Here is a 24,148-nt window from a genome sequence, read left to right on the forward strand (position 1 = left end):
CATATTCATTACTGTAATGAGCTTTACCGGTGACAGCTCAACGCTGGAAGAAGCGGTCAGCGCCCGGAGAAAACCATCAGGGAAGCTGTCAGGGACCGCCCCAGAAGCAGGTGAGTATAATGGGGAGAGTGAGCAGCATTGCGCGACATTCACCTCTCCTTTTTCCACCGCCGGGCTCCTCTGCTGTGACGCTCAGGTCAGAGGGCACGATGACGTTGTTAGTGAGCGCCCTCTGCCTGAACGTCAGTACAGAGAACGCAGAAGACAGCGACGCCTGGCGGTGGAACGAGGACTGGTGATTATTGCAAGTGCCGGGGGCCTGAGCGACGAGAGGAGAGTATGTCTTTTTTTTTTTTTTTTTTTTAATCGCAGCAACAGCATATGGGGCAAATATCTCTATTGGGCATCTTATGGGGCCATAATCAGCATTTGTGCAGCATTATATGGGGTAAATATCTCTATGGAGCATCTTATGGGAGCCATGATCAGCATTTGTGCAGCAGTATATGGGGAAATATCTCTATGGAGCATCTTATGGGGCCATTATCAACCTTTGTTCAGCCTTATATGGGGCATATTTTAATATGGAACATCTTATGGGGCCCATCATGAACTGTATGGAGCATTATATGGGGCTCCTGATTCAATATGGATATTCAAAAACACTTAACCTACTGATATCTCAATTAATTTTACTTTTATTGGTATCTATTTTTATTTTTGACATTTACCGGTAGCTGCTGCATTTTCCACGCTAGGCTTATACTCGAGTCATTAAGTTTTCCCAGCTTTTTGTGGCAAAATTAGGAGTCTCGGCTTATACTCGAGTATAAACAGTAAAAAAAAAATAAAATAAAAAAAATCACCCCCTTTCACCCTAATCAAAATAAAACAATTAAAAAAAAAAAAAAAAAAAAATCAAACCTACACATATTTGGTATCGCAGAGTTCAAAATCGCCCAATCTATCAATAAAAAAATAATTAACATGATCACTAAACGGAGTAGCAATAAAATAAAATAAAAAAATCAAAACTACCATTATTACTTTTTTTGGTCACTGCGACACTGAATTAAAATACAATAACGGGCACTCAAAAGAACGTATCTGCACAAAAGTGGTATCATTAAAAACGTCAGCTCGTCCTGCAAAAAAATAAGCCCTTTCAAGGCCATATTGTCGGGGGAAAAAAAAAAATTATGATTCTGTAAAAAAAGAGGAGCGAAAAATCGAAACTCTAGTCATGAAGGGGTTGAAAATCTTACGTGATACAGACTTTTGGAGCACATATTCGTGTTCAGCATATCAAAATCTATAAGATACAATAAAATTTTCTCAGGGGACAAGAACTTTCCTGAAATTTATTGCGTAGTATAATCCGTGTTTTTAGCATTATAACAGATTATAATGTTTCGTATCATTTCTCAAAAACCTTACGCAATAGGAAAAATCTAAAATCATCAGGAACACTCACAATTGTCAGAGGGATAAAACCTTTGTAAGGCTATCTGCCCACGTTGCGGATTAGTGTGCGGATTTTTCCGCACAGTTTTTGAAAAATCTGCAGGTTAAACACACAGCATTTTACCTGCGGATTAACGGCGGATTTACCGCTATTTTTTGTGCGGATTTCACCTGCGGATTCCTATTGAGGAGCAGGTGTAAAACGCTGCGGATTCCGCACAAAGAATTGACATGCTGCGGAAAATACACAGCAGCGGTTCCACGCGATATTTTCCGCAGCATGTGCACTGCGGATTTGGTTTTCCATAGGTTTCATTGGTACTGTAAACCGCATGGAAAACTGTTGCGAATCCGCAGACAAATCCACAACGTGTGCACATACCCTAACACAGTGTAATTTTTTAACAGTTACTGTGAAAGGGACATGTCGATTCATTAGAAAAAAAAACTTCATGAAATTCTGACACTCACCTGAAGAAAATGTGGGTCAAGCCTAGCAAACATGACTGATAAACGGTTTAAACTGCTTAACGACCTAGGCCGCATGCAGATGGCTCGAGAGTGGAGGAGCCTGCTCCATACCGGGCAGGCGCCGGCTGTGTAACAGCCTTCATCTGCCTGTAACTGCAGCAACCAAAGTCAGCTCGGCATTCACCTAATGCAATGACTGACAAGAGCCTGCTGAATTATATACTGAAAACTGTGATATTACAGTATATAATACAAGCAATTGCAGCTTCAAGTCCCTAAGGACAAAAAAAGAAAAAAAGTTTAAGGCTATGTGCCCACGTTGCGGATTCGTGTGCGGATTTTTCCGCACCGGATTTGAAAAATCCGCAAGTAAAACGCACTGCATTTTACCTGCAGATTCACCTATGATTTACCGCGGATTTCCTGCGGTTTTTGTGCAGATAGGGACAGACAGACAGATGCTGCCTATGCAGCATCTATAGTAAAAAGATCTAATGTTACAAATAATAAAAAAAAATAAAAAAAATCATTATCTACTCACCGTCCGGCGCCTTTCCCGCTCCTCGAAATGCTCCGGGCCATGCATTGCGGTCTCGTGAGATGATGACGTAGCGGTCTCGCGAGACCGCTAAGTCATCTGGGTAATTTCGCAATGCATCGCTGGGAGCGGAAGCTGGCGGCCGCATCGGGACAGCTTCGCCGGAGGGTGAGTATATAACTTTTTTATTTTCATTCTTTTATTTACAGGGATATGGTGCCCACAGTGCTATATAGTACGTGGGCAGTGCTACATACTACACGGGCAGCGCTATATACTGCGTGCGCAGTGTTATATACTGCGTGGGCAGTGTTATAGACTACGTGGCTCCTATATACTACATGGCTGTGCTATATACTACGTGGCCTCTGCTATATGCTATGTGGTGTGTGTGTATATATATATATATATATACACACACACACACACACACACACACACACACACACACACACACATATACATACACACACTAGCTATTGAACCCGTTCAATGGCGAGCATTTATATTGGTATATGGTCTCCATCCTGTCATGTGCTGCTCCATCCTGCGCCCCCATTCTGACATGTGCTGCACCCATCCTGCGCCCCCTTTCTGTCATGTGCTGCTTCCATCCTGCGCCTCCATTCTGACATGTGCTGCTTCCATCCTGCGCCCCCTTTCTGTCATGTGCTGCTTCCATCCTGCGCCTCCATTCTGACATGTGCTGCTTCCATCCTGCGCCCCCTTTCTGTCATGTGCTGCTTCCATCCTGCGCCTCCATTCTGACATGTGCTGCTCCCATCCTGCACCCACGTTGTCATGTGCTGCTACCATCCTGCACCCTCGTTCTGTCATGTGCTGCTCCCATCCTGCGCCACCGTTCTGTAATTTGCTGCTCCCATCCATATGCCCCATACGCTGCTCCATAAAGGTTGATGGCCCCATAAGATGCTCCATAGTATATGCCTCATATGCTGCTCCATTATGGTTGATAATCCCCATAAGATGCTCTATAGTATATGCCTCATATGCTGCTGCATTATGGTTCATGGCCCCCATAAGATGCTCCATAGTATATGCCTCATATGCTGCTGCATTATGGTTGATGGCCCCCATAAGATGCTCCATAGTATATGCCTCATATGCTGCTGCATTATGGTTGATGGCCCCCATAAGATGCTCCATAGTATATGCCCCGTATGCTGCTCCATTATGGTTGATGGCCCCCATAAGATGCTCCAAAGTATATGCCTCGTATGCTGCTCCATTATGGTTGATGGCCCCCATAAGATGCTCCATAGTATATGCCCCGTATGCTGCTGCATTATGGTTGATGGCCCCCATAAGATGCTCCATACTGTATGCCCCATATGCTGCTCCATAAAGGTTTATGGCCCCCATAAGATGATCCATAGTATATTCCCTGTATGCTGCTGCGATATTTAAAAAAAAAAAAAATAACACTCACCTATCGTCGCTGGGCGCCAAGTGCTGGGGGGCCTGAGCAGGCGGGGACACCGGCGCGCTGTGGGGGTCAGGTGCCGGAGTCGCCGTTAGCTCAGGCCCCCGACACTTGCTATATTCACCTGTCCCGTTCCAGTGCTGCGTGCCGCTCCGTGTTCCGGGTCCTCTGGCTGTGAGTGTTCAGTCAGAGGGCGGCGCGCATTAAGCGCCACAGGCAGAGGCAGAGGACCCGAAAGACGGAGCGACGCGCAGCGCTGGAACGGGACAGGTGAATATAGCTTATACTCACCCTCCTGGCACGTCCCTAGTTCTCCGTTGAAGATCGCGGTGTGCATTCAGTGCTTACGCATACCGCGATCTCCTAGGCTGCGTCACTCTGTGGGGCGCTTCCGCAGTCTATAAAGGCTTCGGACAGAGTGACGCTCCCTGCGTTATTTTATAGATACATATTCTAGAATACCCTATGCATTAGAATCAGGCCACCATCTAGTAATCTTATAAATGCTCACGTGCTGTAATGTCTGCACACTATATTGGGTCCTCCCCTGCCCAGGAGCTGTGGTATCAGACCATGTCCCTACACGGTCATACAGTACACAGTGGGGCACATTTCTAAGGAACATTAATTTATTTTTTAACACAACCAATTGTGCAACTTATTCAGAAGATCTAATGATTTAAATGTTGTTTAAAATTAACTTTGTTCCTGGAAAAAGCCATTTAAAGAAAAACCCAAACAATGTCAGAAATCGTCCCAATATAAAAGTAGTGGACAACCTCTAAACTCTGTGCTTGTCCAATTTTACTGTAATCAGTTTTTACAAATTAAAATCTGCCTCTCAATGCCCAAGACTTCATTACAAATGACTGGCACCCAGAGGCAGTCTTTTTACAGGATGATTTTTTTTTATATATCTGAACATTTAATAATAGAAAAAGGCTCATCTCCGGTCAGTCAGACCCAATGGACCGTAGCGGTGTGTTACAGGCCACGGTAGATTGGGTCATCCTGATACCAGCTGCACTACCTTATATCCTTTGTGGATAAAGCGTACAATACATCGGAGAACTAAATTACTACTAAAACAGCCGCTGATCACAGTTTAATATCATACATTACATCGGAATAAAGCACGGAGCGCCTCATTAATTATTTACTTTAACCAAGAAGGCAATATGCTCGTAACATAAAAGACCAATAACGGACTAGTTACTAGATCTCTGGGAAAGTCTCATACCAAGGGCCGGAGAGTGAGCTCCAACATAACCCACATATCCTTGCAGTTTTTATTCTATAGTCAAGAAGCAATCCTGTGCAGAAACCCCTTAATAGAAGTGCTTCTGTTCTTCTTTGTAAGGCTAAGTTCACATGTTGCGTTCCTGCCCTCTTTTTTTTTAATCAAATGTTTTTATTAAACAATAAGAAAAATATATGTAGATTACATTGCTGCAAACAATACACATATATGTTTTACATTTTCAATAAACTTTTTAACCCCAGACCAGCCTCCCACCCCTCCCCTCCCCTCCCCCCCCCCACCTCTAGAGACCTAACAAGAACCGCTCCGATCTACCCAAACGTCCATCATTAACCAGAAAAAAGAAGATGTCATATCAATACTGCTCCCACGGGGGCAGAGGACCCAAAAGCAAGAACAAAATCTCTCAGATCACGTTGACTCGAGCCAGGGATTCCACAGCCTGTTGAAAAGATCCATCTTGTTTCTTTTAGAATAAATGCTCCTCTCCAATGCAACAATATGATCCACTTGCATCATGAAGTCTCTTCTCGTTGGTGGCTCTACCCTAATCCAGAACTTAGCGATCAACTTTCGCGCGATAAACAGCAATCTAGCAATAACCGTTTTGTACGCATTATCAGTTACAATCTCCTCTACGTAACCCAATACGCATACCAGAGGATCCCGTGGCAACGAACATTTGTATGTCAGTCCCACTTTATTTAGCACCACGATCCAAAACGAGGACAACCTGGGGCACTGCCACGTCATATGGAGGATACCCACATCGGACTGCGAGCACCTAGGGCATTCGGAATTAGGTCTCAGACCAGCTTTGAATAACATGTCCGGAGTTCTATAAGCCCTATGAATAACAAATAGTTGTGACAGCCTCCCAGGCCCACTCATCGAGATCCTGGGCACGTATTCCAATATTGAGTCCCAATGATCGTTGTCAATCGCCCCCAAGTCAGCCTCCCACTTCGCCCTGGCTCTAATAGGATGCCCCTCTAAAAAAGAGAATAGAAGGAATTCATATATTCCTGAGATCACCCCCTTCGTGCCTTCCCCCATAAGGATAAAATCTAACATTAGATCCACCTGAATCTCTATAGGCCCCCTCCTACATTGTGCCCGATATGCATGAGAGATGCGGCTATACTGATACAGCTCAGAGTTTGGCAGTAGAAATTCTTCCTGCAGTGCCTCGAAATTCCTAATTCTACCTTGGTGCAAGACTTGGCTCATCCGAGAGATTCCTGCTTCCTTCCAAACATGAAATCCCTCCATCTGTCTAAACTCCTGCAAGAGACAATTATTCCAAATGGGTGAGAACCTAGTAAGTGCCCTCACTCCCCTAATTCCCTTAACTTTGTCCCAAACCTTATAAAGAAGCCTAATAGTGCAGAATTTAGAACCCTTCTCTCGGAAATGCCCACCCTCCAGGCCCTCACTCAGTACCCTTGACCCAATCAATTTCCTCAGGCTGCAGGGTGTCCGCTCCCAACCCGATTCCACACCCCATACCCTAAAATGTTGACATTGTGAAGCCAAAAAGTATAACCATGGGTTAGGCAGTGCCACTCCCCCCTCCGTCTTTGGTCTTTGTAGAATTTCCTGTTTAAATCTAGGACTTTTCCCGCCCCAAATCAGCTCGCCAAACAAAGATTTAATCCTCCGAAATCTATTCTGCGATATCCATATAGGGGAGTTGTGCAACACAAAGAAGTTGCGGCATCACAATCATCATTATTAGATTTAATCTACCAATAACCGATAAATGTAACTTTTTCCACGCCTGAACTTTAATGCGTATCTTCCGCAAAAGTGGCGCCAAATTCAGTTCCTCAAAACTCGTCAGAGGTAACGCTATCTGGATCCCCAGATATTTAAATTTATCCACTAACCTCAACTTTGTAGAAGAGTCCCTCATTTCACTATTTTCATAATCCCCATCTATTAACATCATATTGGACTTTTCCCAATTGATTCTCAGGCCCGAATAGCTCCCAAATTCCTCAATAATGGCCTCCGCCCTGACCAGGGTCTCCCCCGAATCTTCCAAGAAGAGCAAAATATCATCGGCGTATAACGCTACCTTTTCTTCTGAGTCCCCGTACATAAATCCTCTCACCTCCCGGGATCCTCTAATTTTTGCAGCAAGGGGCTCCACCGCCAGGGCAAAAAGCAGCGGGGACAAAGGACAACCCTGTCTAGTTCCCCTAGACAAAGAGCAAGTCTCGGAAAGGGCATTATTCACTCTAATTTTTGCCACTGGGGAGGAGTACAGCAGCCGCACCCATGAGATGAATTTAGGTCCAAACCCCAAACGCTCCAGCACTGACCACAGATAACTCCACTCCACACAGTCAAAGGCCTTGTGGGCGTCCAAGGATACCACAACTCGTTTGCCAACATTGTCGGAAGGGATTTGTAAATTTAAAAACAACCTTCTCAGATTGAGTGCTGTTGATTTATTAGGCATGAAGCCTGATTGATCAGGGTGTACCAATTTGTCTATCACCCTACTCAACCTATTTGCCAAGGCTTTTGCCAAAATCTTAATGTCGGCAGTCAAGAGTGAAATTGGTCTATAGGATTCTGGTATCAGTGGATCCTTGTCGGCTTTAGGGGTAACCACCACGATGGCCTCTCTCATTGACAAAGGTAACTCCCCTCTTTCCAACGAGCTATTGTACACCCCTGCCAGTTTGGCCAACAGAGTTTCTTTCAAGGTCTTATAAACCTCAGCTGGAATGCCGTCCGCTCCCGGAGCCTTACCCCCAGCAACACCCGCCAAGGCAGCCCCCAATTCTTCCTCCCCAATCGGCTCCTCCAATAATTCACACTCCTCTCTACTCAACCGGGGCAAATCGATCTCTTCCAAATACCTCGCCATATCTTCGGATCCCCTCCCCACGCTGGACGTATATAATTTGTCATAGAATTTCCTAAACACTTCCAGGATCTGCTCCCTCTGAGTAACCAACGTCCCCTCCTCCGTCTTAATAGAATAGACATGTGAAGAGCCTCTTTGCGCGGATGCCACCACCGAGAGCAAGTGCCCCACCTTCTCCCCCTCTGAGTAGAAAGTTTCTCTCTGAAAGGCCCTCAACCTCTCCGCTTTTTTCAAATACAACTGGTCAACCTCCCGCTGAGCCGCCCTCATACGACTCAGATTCCTTAGTACGATGTTCCCCCAATGCCGCCTCGGCTGCCTTCAATTCCTCTAGACAACTTGATCCCGCACTCTGGTCCTTGTCTTATGTCTTGAGATGTCCCGAAACAAAATTCCCCTTAAATACGCCTTCATAGAGTCCCATACTACATGGCATTCTGCGCTACCTTCATTGATCTTAAAAAACTCCTCTCTCTCTGCCCCCACCTTTACCATGTCCAAAAGTTGTAACCAGACTGGGTGAATTTTCCAGCCCGCCCTCCCCGAACCATCCTGACCTGACAGCTTCAGAGAGACCTGAACAGGGCTATGGTCTGATAAAATCCTGGGCGTTCCTGCCCTCTTGGCAGTACAGAAGCTGCTTACAAAAATAAGGTTTTGCTGCTTTTTTATTCTGCAGAGTTTTGTTTCTTGCGTATACTGATAAAGTTTAGTTGCTGAGTAATATATATTCTAGTAATTTAACATATTTCTAACAATCCCCATCCCTCCATTCGTCCACAGCTTTAGTGGTCCTGCTATGACGTCCAATCCATGGTATGTCATTTCATATTGAATAATAAAAATATTGGATTTTGTATTCTTTGGAGGACGGATTTCTCTTTTGCACGTTTACAATCTGGTGGGAGTATAGCCATGGCTATTGCAGGTAGTGGTTCGGATATTATAGCCTAGAATCACTGTTTATATAATGTGTTCTGTTCCTAACATTTTGTATTCTAAGTGTTTATCACTGCGACTAGATGCCCACGTGCCTCCTGGTCCAACCTCACACCCAGCACTGACTAGCAGTTTACGTCAATATACAGTGTACATAGAAAGCGGTGGTGCAGACGGGGTCAGCCATCTAAGCTAGATCTACTGCACCCAGTATGCCAAGTGACATATCGCTGGAATCGGGGTCACTTTCTCTACATTAAGCTTCTCTCACATGAGATGGTAAAAACCTGCTCCCAGATTTCCTAAAATAAAAAAAGGAAAAGAAAAAAAAAACCTGGCCAGTTGCCAGGATCTATTTAATCAAAGCATGTCAGAATAAAATTCCTGTGCCAGCCAAGCACAGACACTCTGTGCACCCTTGTCAAGGACAAATAGGTCAGTGCACCTTCCCAGCTTCTTGTTTTCTATTTCTCCTGTTCCGTGAATGACAGCTGACTTTACAGGAGCAGAGGGTGGACGAAAAATGATGGAAAACTAGTTGGGAAGCTGCACTGAAAGGCTTGGCCACACAGTCTGCACAGAGCAGCAGTGCTTGGTTTGAACAGTCATTTTGTGCCGACAGACTCCCTTTATAACCTTATCCAAAGTGAGCACTTGAAATGTCTCAAAGTTTCTGTGGTTTTCCTGTAATTAAATGGCTCAACCATTCATCATCTTCAGTGGATGAGCCAGGAATTTAGTATAAAAGCACCTGATTGAAGGCCCAGAATGAACTAATAGCATGAAATAACAGGCACAGGCATTGGGTTTTCAGTCCAATCTTACCTTTAGTACAGGCACACAATCTGTCAGTGCCAGAACAGTAGACAACGGATACAAATTGGTCCACTTCATCGCTCCCTTCCTTTTTAGGTGGATCTACTTTAGCCATCACCTCAAATGTTGAAAGATCTAAGATTTTCACAAATCCACCTTGCGTTGTTACCACCAAGTGTCCTAGACTGTGCAACTCCGATTTCTTCTCTTTTCCAGAAAGATTTTTAGGAGTCAGTGGGGCGTCTTCTGAAGACTCCTCACATTCGTCCTCTCTGTTATCTAAAATATCTGGCTGTAATAGAATAAGTGAGGTAATGGCATCCTGAGGATCTTTAATATGCAAGATTTTTACTGGCTGCTCCTCCAGCGTTACTATTCGGGTCGTATAATTCATTTTGTAAATCAACAAGTAGCCACCGCTCACGCTTCTCTGGACCGGCTGAATAATTAAAGGGTCATGAACATCTGCTGAAGACTCACAGGGGATAACATTGATACTCGTCCCATTCATCCCACTGAGACTGTGCTCAGCTTCTCCTTTCCGCCTACTGCAAAGAGCCGAATTTAATTTGTTTAAATTATTCAAGGCCTCTACTTGATTTATTGCACTCAAGGACTCCGCAGGACATTTCTGTAAACCTATTAGAAGATGGACACCATCAGCACAAGGAAGAATGGAATCTACACAGAGGTTCTCCTCCTCGGCAAACTTAGGCAGCCGCATACACTGCACCAGTGTCCCCGGCTTAGGGATCATAGACGTCCACTTGTCTGTGTCAGGGGACGTCAGACTGGCCGTGGCCTCGGCAAACTGCTGGATGTAAGTGACAGGGGGGTCTTGAAGAAGTAAGTGCTCCTGGTTATCAAGTTCCATCTCGATGATTTGTGGGACAGTAAATCCATCATCATGTAGACTTTTGCTCATAATATTGTTCATATGAGAAAAAAGTTTCCCTGCTTTTTCATCAGACTCTTTAATGCTGTAAAGCAACAAAACGGGGAGCGTCCTTTTCACCAAAGGAGAGTTAAGGTCAGAGTTCGTGCCAGATTCATTGTCAGTGGAGCCCTGCTCTGAGGAGCTCTCGCCTGGAGTCCTGTTTAAAGCGTCAAGTGACCTGCGAGAATTGCTACTTGTGGGGGAGGATACGGGGGACTTGTAAGTCACTAAACCACCAGTCAGTAGGCAAGGAAAGGGAATGTTGTGCTGTTCTAAATGTTTATCCTTGGTCTTTTCATTTTTACAACCAAGTAAAGGAGGATTTGCACCAAGTTCTTCTAAGTCCTTTACAGTATCTTCCAGAACATTTGCCACAATCTCCCACTGTAGCTTTTCCGGCTGCTGCAGTATACTAAGAGCAGTTATATCCAGGCTCATCTCCAGCGTTTCCTTCTGAGAAGGGTGTCCTGTGCAAAACAAACATCTATGAGACACAACCAACAATGGGGAAGAGCAAAAAAAGAAGATTGCAGCTAAGGAATCAGGAAGCACAATGCCAAGTAATACATCACAGTAAAAACGGGTTTTGCTGCTTGGATTAAGTAGATTCTTAGCTTTTGGCCGGTGTCCCACTTGCAACTGCAATGCAAAAAACTTGCTCGAATCTCTCGCCTTAAATACCCAGCACTGCCGCCGGAGGTTTGGACGGGAGCGTTCAGCCTCATGCTCTGGTCCCGAGTATTGAGGCGCAAGCATCTCGCATTGCAGTTGCAAGTGGGACACTGGCCTAAGGATGAAAATAATTCACACATGCTGTAATTCCTCAGTGTCCCACAGCTGAAAATATTCTGGTTTACAAGGGTTCGTAGGGTCATTACAGTTAAAGGGAACCTGTCACCCCCAAAATCGATGGCGAGGTAAGCTCACCGTCATCAGGGGCTTATCTACAGTATTCTGGAATGCTGAAGATAAGCCCCCGATGTAACCTAAAAGAGGTGAAAAAGAGGTTAGTTTATACTCACCCAGGGGCGGTCCCACTGCGGTCCGGTGAAAAGGGTGTCTCAGGTCCGCTCCGGCGCCTCCTATCTTCATTCCATGACGTCCTCTTCTGATCTTCACGTCGCGGCTCCGGCGCTGGCGTACTTTGTCTGCCCTGTTGAGGGCAGAGCAAAGTACTGCAGTGCGCAGGGCCTCTATGACCTTTCCGGCGCCTGCAGTACTTTGCTCTGCCCTCAACAGGGCAGACAAAGTACGCCTGTGCCGGAGCTGCGGCGTGAAGACCAGAAGAGGACGTCATGGAATGAAGATGGAGGCCCCGGACCACGACGCACATCGAAGCAGGACCGCCCCTGGGTGAGTATAATCTAACCTCTTTTTCTCCTCTTTCAGGTTACATCGGGGGCTTATCTACAGCATTACAGAATGCTGTAGATAAGCCCCTGATGACAGTGAGCTTACCTCACCATCGATTTTGGGGGTGACAGGTTCCCTTTAAAGAAAATCTGTCAGTAGAATCAATCCTTTTAAGATGTCTATATGGGAATGCAGGTCATAGGAAGCAGAACAACATTATACCTCGACATGTGCGATTCAATGTTTTGTGCCAAAGATAATCACTTTTTTTTATATGATAATGACATGTTAAAGAAGCACTCCTCCCATCAAAGTTGATATCCTCTTAATATATTAGTCATTTATATAACACTGTACTTATGATCCCTCATTAAGCCCTTCTACCTAGTCAATTCTTCCATTTTCCATTAGGTCTATGACATCACGTCATTAAAAACTGACTAGCTCAATCCTTCTAAGCTGTATGTAGAAACAGGAGGTCAATTTTCTCTGCATAAGTAATGAGTCACTGTAAGTCTACGTCAGGGAGGGGAGGAGGGAGTCACGTAGCGACAAAAGACTTCCTATTTCTACATAGAGCAGAGAAAAGAGAAGAATTAATTGGGTAGAAAGGCAAAATTAGTAATTGCAAGTGCACAGTGCCATATAAATATGATGACATATATTAAAGAAAATAAAAACTTTGATCTATGGGTCGGATACAGATCTCCAAGAATCTGCCTCCAGGGCTCATTATAAATGAAAGGCGTTAGCAGTGTGATCCAATTAATGACTGTCTGCTCTTATGCTGACACACTGCTGTACAGCACAGTACAGCATGGCCAATAATGTGATGAGACATGAGTTGACTTCTGTTGTACTAACACTTTTGCACTGCATGTGACCTTACGGCTAAGTACACACGTCGCAGAATTGCCATGGAAATTTCTGCGGCAATTCTGCAACTCCTGCCGTGGGTATATCGCATGCGGAATCGGCATGCATATTTCTGCTAAAAACTAGTGTTTTGCAAGCATAATTAACTTGCAGAATGCTAGCGTTTTCCAAGCGATATGTAGCATCGCTTGGAAAACTGATTGACAGGTTGTCACACTTGTCAAACATAGTGTTTGACAAGTGTGACCAACTTTTTACTATCGATGCTGCCTATGCAGCATCAATAGTAAAAAGATATAATGTTAAAAAATAATAATAAAAAAAAAAAAAATGGTTATTCTCACCTTCCGAAGGCAGCCGATCTCAAGGATGCAAGCGGCGGCTTCCGTTCCTCTATAGATGCTTTGTGTGCAGGACCTGCGATGACGTCATGGTCACGTGACCGCGACGTCATCGCAGGTCCTTCACACACACAGCATCCATGGGAATGGAAGCGGCCGCGTGCACCGCTGAGAGGCGGGAAGACTCCAGGGGCCATCAGAAGGTGAGTATATCACTATTTTTTATTTTAATTCTTTTTTCTAAACAATTATATGGTGCCCAGCCCGTGGAGGAGAGTCTCCTCTCCTCCACCCTGGGTACCAACCGCACATGATCTGCTTACTTCCCGCATGGTGAGCATAGCCCCATGCGGGAAGTAAGCAGATCAATGCATTCCTATGTGTGCGGAATCCCTGCGATTCCGCAAATTTAATGAACATGCTGCGTTTTTTCTGGAATGCGATTCTGCTCAGGAAAACAACGCAGCATGTGCACAAAAAATGCGGATTGCATTCTATTAAATAGGATGCTTAATGTGAGCGTTATTTTCGCGGTTTTATAGCGTTTTTATAGCGAAAAACCGCGAAAAATCTGCTACGTGTGCACACAGCCTTAAAGTGCTTCAGCTTCCTTCTCACAGACAACCAGCATGTGTGAAGAGGCAGTGTTCAGAGCTGACAAGAAAGAGACAAGGTTCAACTCTGCTGTACTGTGTTGTTATACTCCGGCACAGCCCTACTGCAGAGCTGTCAGCACTGTGAGAGGACAAGTGCTGCTGCAAGTGTGAGTAATGAGACCAAGTTCACTCCTGCTGTACGGTGTTAGGTCTGATGTCACTGCAGAGCTGCGTGTCATTATCAGAGCAAAGTGTCAGTCATTACATGTCTCACACTGGTAACTCTCCCTTCCATTTATAATCTCTGGAGGCAGATTCTCATGTACATCTATGTCTGGCCTACAGATGTTAAAAATTCATTTACATATTAAGAAAAACAAGTATTTCTCTTGAATAAAAAGTCAGATCACATATATCGGTATCATTTTTTTCAGCTTCCTATGATCTACATGTCCCATAGAGACGGCAAAGGAGCGTTGATCCTACTGACAGATTCCCTTTAAAGTGTGAACCTCTGACAGGTTTTACTCACATGGCTTTATTATGTATGTCAATTAACAGTGATTTACATACCTGAACCACCCACATTTATTTGTTATGTAATGTTGGTATACCTATGCAAGATTTGTGTCCAAATATTTTATGTACTGCTGTTTGTACTGCTGCTGTGATACTGTAATTTCCCCCGGGATCAATGAAGTGTATTGTATCATATCACAACTCCCTGTATATTGACTGTATATCAGCATTAGCACACCTAAACGGACTTAAAACGATATTCTGAAAAAACATTACCTGTTACAGAATCAGATCTTGAGCGCTCTTCACTATCTGAATCATCCAACAAATCATCACTTAAATATAAATGGATAAAATGTGTTTAGCAAAAAAAAAAAAAAAAAAAAGAAAAACATGAAGAATAAGTTAGAGATTAAATGCTTATATTAAAAAGGTTATCCCACAACAGAGTTCTCAGCATAGGTAATAAATATCTCGTCACAGGGCCTCCCCTCCCCCAAACTAGAACTGGGGTCTAGCAAGCCTTGTTCTTCCTCAGTGAAAAGAAGCTTGTAAGCATGCAGCCTGCCGCTCGCTTTACCGCCTGAAGGACGGACAGACAGCACCGCACATGATCAGTCCCTGTTACAATCAAACTTCTTCCCACCACAGTTGTGAACAGAACAAATAAGTAGCAAAATGGAAATGTTCCCTCTTATTGTGGATAACTTATCAACAGGTCTTCTCAAATTCAGTCATTATTCAAAGCTGGCAAAACTACTGAGTGGATCCTAACACCCGGCCGTACACGACCATCTTCTATTCAGAATTTCCACAATTTGACACGTGTGGGAAATATATGTTATCTGCCCAACAAGTGAAAAACAAGCGCTGCTGACTTCTGAATAGACATCACGTCTACTGATGTGAATAGGAACGGAGCACAAAACCTACTGATGGTAAATGTGAGATCACTGGTCCCAGTCACCTCCCATTACAGAAGGGATTGAAGCTAAAAATGTGCTGCTTATTACTGGATTCTTTAGCCTTGAAGATTCTGTCACCATATCTGTGGCAGGGGCAGTGTGCCTGACCGTGATCCAAAATCACCCGAGACATCCTCGGATTAAGTACTGCCCTCCTATGACCTGAACTAGGCTAACACGGTGCATCTACTGCCTTACCCTGAAGTGTTCCTTTATTAACACTGTAAATCAAGATTTTCTAATAAGATGGTCACATCATATCTAGGGAATATTAAAGCGTAAATATTTTGACAAAAGACAACAGGGTAAGCACCGAGAATCTAACAAGAGTGCTGCATCTGTTTTTTTTAACCACAGCACTTGAAGTCAGTGGGGTTCACATTTGTCTTTATCAGACATTGTAATAGGAAGATAAGCTAGAGTCCCAAGCCCACTGTGCAGATATGTGGGAAAAGAATATGCAATATGTTAAAAGGAATCTGTAAACAGCTTTATTCCACCTAACCTGAGCAGCAGCAGAAAGACTGAGACCCTGAGTCCAGAGATATGTCACTTACTTGGCTGCTTGTTGTAGTTTTGGATAAAATCACTGTTTAATCAGAAGATTATCACTAGTGTTTACATTGCACAGACAGAAAACTATCAAATCTGTGATGTAGGCGAGGTAATACAGAACTCAGCATTCAGAGAACTGATGAGGCGAATAAACTGATTTTATCCAAACTGTAGAAAGCAGCCCAGTAAGTGACATCAATAGATTCATGGTTTCTTCCCTTACATCAATCATGCTGCTCTCAGATGTGGTAGCAATAACCTGCACCAATTCTCTGGAAAGCACTACCCAGGACAATTCCCAATACCCTGAACCTTTAAAGCGTGGCCTAAAAACACATTTCTTTAGACTGGCCTATTGCCTCACCTCACTTAGGTAACTCCTAGAAATAGGCCGGATGCTATTGCATCGGGAGCCAAAGCCGTGCGGCACCGCTCATTGGCTGAGCTGCTGGCGGCTCATCCAATGAGCGGTGCTGCGCGGCTTTGGTGGGGGATTTCAATCCCACGTCACTCATTGGCTGAGCCGCCCGCTGGCTGAGGCTTGGCGGGGGACCTCAAATCCCACTCGGCACCGGCGGAGCCAATGAGCAATGCCGCACGGATTTGGCGGGGATTTGAATCTCGCACCGCTCATTGGCTCAGCCGGCGGCAGCTCAGCGGCGCAGGATTCAAATCCCCCACCAAAGCGTGGCACCACTCTGAGTGGTGGCGCGCAGGATTTGAATCTCCCGCCAAAGCCAAGCGGCTCAGCCAAGGAGCAGTGCCGCACGGCTTTGGCGGGGGATTTGAATCCCGCGCCGCTCAGCCACTGAGCGGTTCAGCGCGCTTGGAGGGGGATATGAATCCCGGCCGCCATATCAGAATACCCATAACTTGGGTGTTCCAATATGGCGGGCAGCGTAGTTTCGATGCGAGCAGCAGGGAGATCATCTCCTGGCTGTGTCGCCGCTGACCTCCCGACGGAATAGCGGTGCTGTTTTAGTCACTTGTGGAGGCGCAGTTCGTGACAAAGCGTTTTAGCAAATTATATATTAGATTCTCATTCTGTCAGTCCAGATCTGATTCCCAGTAGCATCTTGTACAGACATGGGCTGGTGGCCGGTTCATGCAGCATTATGTCAATACACTTATTATATTGATGGCTGAACGATGTAATACCGGCACTTTTTACCTGTCATGTCCCCCCTTGTTTCGCGATAGGTAGTAAGCTTGTGAGCAGACACCTCACTCCTCTTGGTATCTGTTGAATGTGTTACTCTAGTGTCTTTATTTTCGATACAAGAACCCTCTGAGATGTAAAGTGCTGAATATGTTGGTGGAATAGAAATAATAATTATAATAACATTGTATAATTATCACCTGTCTCCCTCTAACTTTGGGATATCTGAACAGCTGGATGAATCTTCTAACCAAGCAAGCGGTGGTCTCTGAGTCTCCACCGTGGTGGTTGCAGTGGTGGTACTTGAGTCACCAGTGAGAACGAGTAGCTGCACTATTGCAGGATCATAGGGATTAACTTCAAATTTTAAGTGCACCTTAAAAAAAAAAAAAAAAAGATGAAACGTAAGATTGAACATGGATTAATTACTGATCTTCGTCGTTAGTTACCGATTAATCATAGAATTGTAGAGAGTGAGTACCTTCATAAGCTTAGATACATCCCACACGCAAATCTTTCCTCTTTTTGTTGCAGCAGCAAGAAAGTGTGGACAGTTCCCTACCCCAAAGCAGGAAATTCTGTCTGTGCCATCTGTGCAGGGGAACTGGGCAGGACATGTTGCAAGAGTGACAGAGAGGGGTACATTCTGAGTATGCTCTCCTTTTACAAATGGGCAGTTTGGGGAATGTCTCTCATGTTCAGACCTTGAGGGTGGAAAATAAAAATTCAAGAAGTTCTTCACACACATTACAAGCTATACACATCACTTAACAGAAACAAGTGCATTTAATACATGACTAAACCGAACAATCAATGACAAACGTAGGTAGGACACATCCTTGCCCCAACTATTTGACAGTTCGCAGGGTTTTCCTGAATGCTCCTAAAACAAAATGTCTTGTCGACATTGGGTAAATAATTCTACTTGCCAGCCATAGGGGTGACTAAGATAGATCCAGGTAGGAAAGTCATCTGATTTTAGTGGAAGAGTATACTATCGAAAGCATAAATTAGTTTCAAGACTCTCCCTAAACAGATGACGTTGGGGAAAAATGATCAGACATGCTGCATTTCAGTGCCCTATCCTTGTGGTCTCAAAAAAGATAAACTGTTGGTAGAGGTCTGTAGAGGAAGCGTTCTCTCGCCTCTACAGGCAGAACAGAGTGTGCATGTGTACGAGGAGCCAGGAGGAATAGCTGCAGAACAGCTTCAACTACTGAAGGTATATGGGAACATTACAGAAATAGAAGTTCACTTTTATATAGCTATTTAAAGAGAACCTGTCACCTCAAAAAACACTACACTGTGGGCAGAATTATTACACAAGTTGTATTTTTGAGAATTATTTTTATTATTGATCAACAACTAAGCTCTCAATCAACCCAAAAGATGCAAATATCAAAGCTTAATATTTTTGGAAGTTGGAGTGTTTGTTTTTTTTAGATTTGGCTATCTTAGGAGGATATCTGTTTGTGCAGGTAACTATTACTTTTCAGAATTATTAGGCAACTTAATAAAAAACAAATATACTCCCATCTCCCTTGTTTATTTTCACCAGGTAAACCAATCTCACTGCACAAAATTTAGAAATAAGCATTTCTGACATGCAAAAACAAAACCCCAAAAAATTAGTGACCAATATAGCCACCCTTCTTTAGACACTCAGCAGCCTCCATCCATAGATTCTGTCAGTTGCTTGATCTGTTTACAATCAACATTACGTGCAGCAGCCACCACAGCCTCCAGACACTGTTCCGAGAGGTGGACTGTTTTCACTCCCTGTAGATCTCACATTTTATGAGGGATCACAGGTCCTCTATGGGGTTCAGATCAGGTGAACAAGGGGCCATGTCATTATTTTTTCTTCTTTGAGATCTTTACTGGCCAGCCACGCTGTGGAGTAGTTGGAGGCATGTGATGGAGCATTGTCCTGCATGAAAATCATGTTTTTCTTGAACGATACCAACTTCTTCCTGTTCCATTGCTTGAAGAAATCTTCCAGAAACTGGCAGTAGGTCTTGGAGTTGAGCTTCACTCCATGCTCAACCCGAAAAGGTCCCACAATTTCATCTTTGATGATACCAGCCCATACCAGTACCCCTCCTCCACCTTGCTGGAGTCTGAGTCGGAGTGGAGCTCTCTGCCCTTTACTGATCCAGCCTCTGACCCATCCATCTGGCCCATCCAGAGTCACTCTCATTTCATCAGTCCATAAAACCTTTAAAATGTCAGTCTTAAGATATTTCTTGGCCTAGTCTTGATGTTTTATCCATGTTTCTTCTTCAAAGATGGTCGTTTTTCAGCCTTTCTTACCATGGCCATGTCCCTGAGTATTGCACACCTTGTGCTTTTTGTTACTCCAGTAACGTTGCAGCTCTGAAATATGGCAAAACTGGTGGCAAATGGCATCTTGGCAGCTTCACGCTTGATTTTTCTCAATTCATGGGCAGTTATTTTGCGCCTTTTTTGCCCAACACTCTTCTTGCGACCCTGTTGGCTAGTTGCCATGAAACGCTTGATTGTTCGGTGATCACGCTTCAAAAGTTTGACAATTTCAAGACTGCGGCAACCCTCTGCAAGACATCTCACAATTTTGGACTTTTCAGAGCCCGTCAAATCTCTCTTCTGACCCATTTTGCCAAAGGAAAGGAAGTTGCCTAATAATTAAGCACACCTTATATAGAGTTTTGATGTCATTAGACAACACTCCTCCTCATTACGGAGATGCACATCACCTGATTTACTTAATTGGTAGTTGGCTCTCAAGCCTGAACAGCTTGGAGTAGGACAACATGTATAAAAAGTATCATGTGATCAAAACACAACTTGCCTAATAATTCTGCACACAGTGTATTTAACTACAAATATAGTGTTAAACTGTACATAAATAGAATTACAATGCTTCCTGGCCACATAAAAAAGTACAGGGTGAAAATAAAATTTCCTCGCCGGTCTTCAGTCATAGGGGCGTGCACAGATCGGCGACAGTCACAGCTCATTATACTGTAAGCAGCCCAGGAACTTTGACAGCCAGCTATGCAGCGTATCTGTGTAGAGCAAGTTGTCAATCAAAGGGCTGGGGCGCCTTTACAGCTGCGCTCACTGCATACGGAGCGGTGACTGTTGCCACACAGTGCCCGCCCCTATAACTAAAAGCTGTTAGAAGGAAAGAAGTTCATTTTCTCCCCGTAGCCGGACTTTCAGTAAGACAGCTGGGCTGCTTTGTAACCATTTATGTGCATATTATATCTGAAGGTGAACAGCATTTTCACAAGGGGACATGTTTTATTAAAGCAAACGTAATTTTCACTTGCCAGGGTTCATCTGTAGGTTCCCAGCAAACTAAACATACACTACATGTGAAACACATGGCGCGATCATCTCCTGAGGAAGCTGGCTGTAAGGAAACAAAAAGAGAAAAAAAAAAAATGTATAAATGGTCATAAGAAAGTGAACTGACTGTTCAGGTACTAGACTGGATCTCACCTGATGGTAAAAACCTGCTTGAGCCATAGGGTCCGGCTGAGCCCACCTGTAGCCAACATGAGGCCAAGAAGTGAACGTCTCTCGTCTATTTGCTTCACTATACATCAAGGACCTAGCAGAAAGATAAAGGCGATCTTTTGGTGAATATTCAGCAAAAAAACAGCTCATCTCAAGGACGGTGATTACAATTTGTTAGTCTTTACAGCCAGAAGCATTTACAGCATTTATGAAGTCTGTTCCAAACAAGAAAACAGAAGTCACACACATTTCTTGCTCTCTGACCTACATCTCCTTTAGGCCAGGGCCACACCAGCGTATAACACGGCCGAGTGCCGGGCGATGTTTTATCGGATAGCACTCGGCCCAATGTTATCCTATGGGGCAGAGCAGATCAGCGATTATTTGCTCATGCCGATTTGGCATCAGCAAACAATGGCAGCATGCTGTGATTGGCAATGAGACTCGGCTCACTCGCACCCATACAAGTCTATGGTTGCATGTGAAATATCGGACTGCACTCGGATGTCATCCCAGTGCATTCCGATATACGCCAAGATGGAGACATTACTTTCCTCGTCTCCTCCGCACCTGTGGTGCGATTCTCTGATGTCAGAGGATCGGAGTACAGAGAACTGACACTCCGCTTCCGCTTGCTGCAGAGCCGAGGGTCATTAGCATATCGCATCTGCTATTATACGCTACTGTGATTCCAGTAGCTTTATCCACTAAGTTTTTTTCTAAAATTATGCATCTTTGAGGGCTTTTTCTCCACTTTTTTGCCCAAGAAAATAGCTGACAAGTTCTTTTAAAACTTTGTGGAAGCCTTCATCTCGATATGTCACATTATGTGTGGTAGGATCCCCTTTGCCTTATTTAAGATAACCGTTATAAAGTGAAAAAAACAAACAAAACATTTTAAGGGAATCAGTCACTAGGTTTTTTCAAAGGCAGAGACCCTGATTCCTGTGATGCATCACTTGTTCTTCTGCATGCTTTCATTTTGATAATCATGGTTTTCTCTGCGGTAGATCTAGCAGTGCTCTGAATGCAGAGCCCTGTATAACCCAGCCCATATCACTGATTGTGTTCAATACACATGGGCAAAAAGCGGTCACTTGGTGGTGGGGGAGGGGTTATACAGAGCTCATTAATATGGAGGTTTACATGGCAACAAATTTACTAGTCTTCTAATGATAAAACCACTGTTTTATCAGAAGATCATGAAAATTACATTAAGCAGTCCAGTAAGGGTACCGTCACACACTGCCATTTCGATCGCTACGACGGTACGATTCGTGACGTTCCAGCGATATCGTTACGATATCGCTGTGTCTGACACGCAGCAGCGATCAGGGATCCTGCTGAGAATCGTACGTCGTAGCAGATCGTTTAGAACTTTCTTTCGTCGCTGGATCTCCCGCTGGCGTCGCTAGATCGGTGTGTGTGACACCGATCTAGCGATGCGATCTAGCGATGCGTTCGCTTGTAACCAGGGTAAACATCGGGTTACTAAGCGCAGGGCCGCGCTTAGTAACCCGATGTTTACCCTGGTTACAAGCGCAAAACTAAAAAAAAAAACAAACAGCACATACTTACATTCTGGTGTCCGTCAGGTCCCTTGCCGTCTGCTTCCCGCACTCAGTGACTGCCGGCCGTAAAGTGAAAGCAGAGCACAGCGGTGACGTCACCGCTGTGCTTTCACTTTCACTTTACGGCCGGCAGTCAGTCAGTGAGTGCGGGAAGCAGACGGCAAGGGACCTGACGGACACCAGAATGTAAGTATGTGCTGTTTGGTTTTTTTTACGCTGGTAACCAGGGTAAACATCGGGTTACTAAGCGCGGTCCTGCGCTTAGTAACCCGATGTTTACCCTGGTTACCCGGGTACCTCGGCATTGTTGTTCGCTGGAGAGCTGTCTGTGTGACAGCTCTCCAGCGACCACACTACGATTTACCTACGATCACGGCCAGGTCATATCGCTGGTCGTGATCGTAGGTAAATCGTATAGTGTGACGGTACCCTTAGTGACACTGTTGGGTCTCTGCATCTACATCATGCTGCTTTCAGGATTAGGTGGCAAAAACCTGATGAGATTCCCTTTTAATACCAAGTAAGATACATGACACCTCCATGTGTACAACGTACCGATCTACTGATCGTCCAGGTCCCACACCAAGCTCAGGCCTTGCACTAGGTAGTAGGTAGGACAGTCTGTCCATTATAGAAGATGCTACAGGCAGGGCGGCAATATTTTGATTTATCTTCTTCAACTCGTTCACAATGGCACCAGTTACCGACTTTAAAACATGATGAGGAAGATGAAATGTGACCGTCGCCCACTGAAAAAAAAAACATTCACAAACTTAATACTAAGTACAGCTTTCAGGTAAAGGAGTATTCTCAAGTTGGAAAGTTATCCCCTATCCACAAATAAAAGACAACTTTCCGATCACCACGGATCTTATTGGTGGGACCCCACAAATCCTGAAAACCGGGGCTATAAAAAGCTCCATGTGAATGGAGTGGTGGTCTATCACGCACACTGCTGCTCCATTCATTCTGATGGGAGTCCTGAGACCAGCCGAACGCAGCGCTCAGCTATCTTCGGCTATCCGAGAAAAATGAATGGAGCAGCAACGTACAAGATCAACCACTGCTGAAGTAACATGGGAGTGCTTTATTTAAAGCCTCGGTTCTCAGGATCAGACCCCAAAGTTCAGACGCCCAATAATAGGGAAGTTTTCTCTTATTTGAAGGACAGGGAAGAGTTTTTAACCTTGCAAATATCCCTTTAGAGGGAGTGTCCAATGTTTAAAAGCCACTTGTCACGCTGATGATAGTATCTGATCTACAGGCAGGATGTTGTAGAGCAGGAGATGATCAGATCAATATACATTTTTGTGGAAAACATTTCAGTAAAACTTGCATTTTATTAATCAAAATCCCTGGTATTTGTACATATGAGTCTAGGGGGCAGTCCCTACTCAGTGATTGACAATCTGACCTGTAGGACGATGCATTCAGAGATGGCTGCAATCACTAGTAGATCCGCCCCCTGGACTCATGCATTCCAGGGATTCCAATGAATAACATAAAAGTTATATTGAATCTTTTACAACAAACCTATAGATCATTCACCTTCTTCTCTATCCCATCCAGTGCAAAATTGGACTGTATTTGTAATGTTACGTTTTCCCTCTAAACATTCTGAAGGTCAGGCAAAAAAAAAAAAACACAAATATTTCCAATAGTTTTAATTTTTAATGATACTGGTTGACAACTGGTCATAATTTGTGTGATGCAGAAATGCTATACCGAATTTCGTAATTTCAGAGAATTTAGGCTTTTGTGATGTGGGGATGACAGTAAGATGAACTGAGGACTGCAGTATAAAATTACAGGCAAGCAGCTACTGACCAGTGGCATGTGCCTCCTTGCGCTACACCAGAAATCTTACTCCAGTACTGACTAGAGTAAGATTTCTGTTGCAAGGAATAGCTCAACTCGTCATGAACTGGACAAACTGGATTGTCATGCCCTTGCACCAG

The 24,148-nt window shown here is 44.3% G+C and overlaps 1 protein-coding gene across 5 annotated transcripts in view; it reads right to left on the minus strand.

The window, feature by feature from the left end:
• BIRC6 (baculoviral IAP repeat containing 6) overlaps positions 1-24,148 on the minus strand; it is a 403,914-nt gene that overhangs the window by 315,589 nt on the left and 64,177 nt on the right. For all 5 annotated transcript variants that reach the window (XM_069769115.1, XM_069769114.1, XM_069769117.1 and 2 more), the window contains exons 4-10: positions 22,746-22,939; positions 20,602-20,713; positions 20,430-20,512; positions 17,597-17,819; positions 17,316-17,491; positions 14,713-14,771; positions 9,824-11,218 (exon numbers count right to left, since the gene is read on the minus strand). In XM_069769115.1, coding sequence (XP_069625216.1) covers positions 9,824-11,218; positions 14,713-14,771; positions 17,316-17,491; positions 17,597-17,819; positions 20,430-20,512; positions 20,602-20,713; positions 22,746-22,939 — 2,242 coding nt within the window. The remainder of the gene's footprint in view (positions 1-9,823; positions 11,219-14,712; positions 14,772-17,315; positions 17,492-17,596; positions 17,820-20,429; positions 20,513-20,601; positions 20,714-22,745; positions 22,940-24,148) is intronic.

The sequence above is a fragment of the Ranitomeya imitator genome, chromosome 5, assembly GCF_032444005.1.
Source record: "Ranitomeya imitator isolate aRanImi1 chromosome 5, aRanImi1.pri, whole genome shotgun sequence".
Lineage (NCBI taxonomy): Eukaryota > Metazoa > Chordata > Amphibia > Anura > Dendrobatidae > Ranitomeya > Ranitomeya imitator.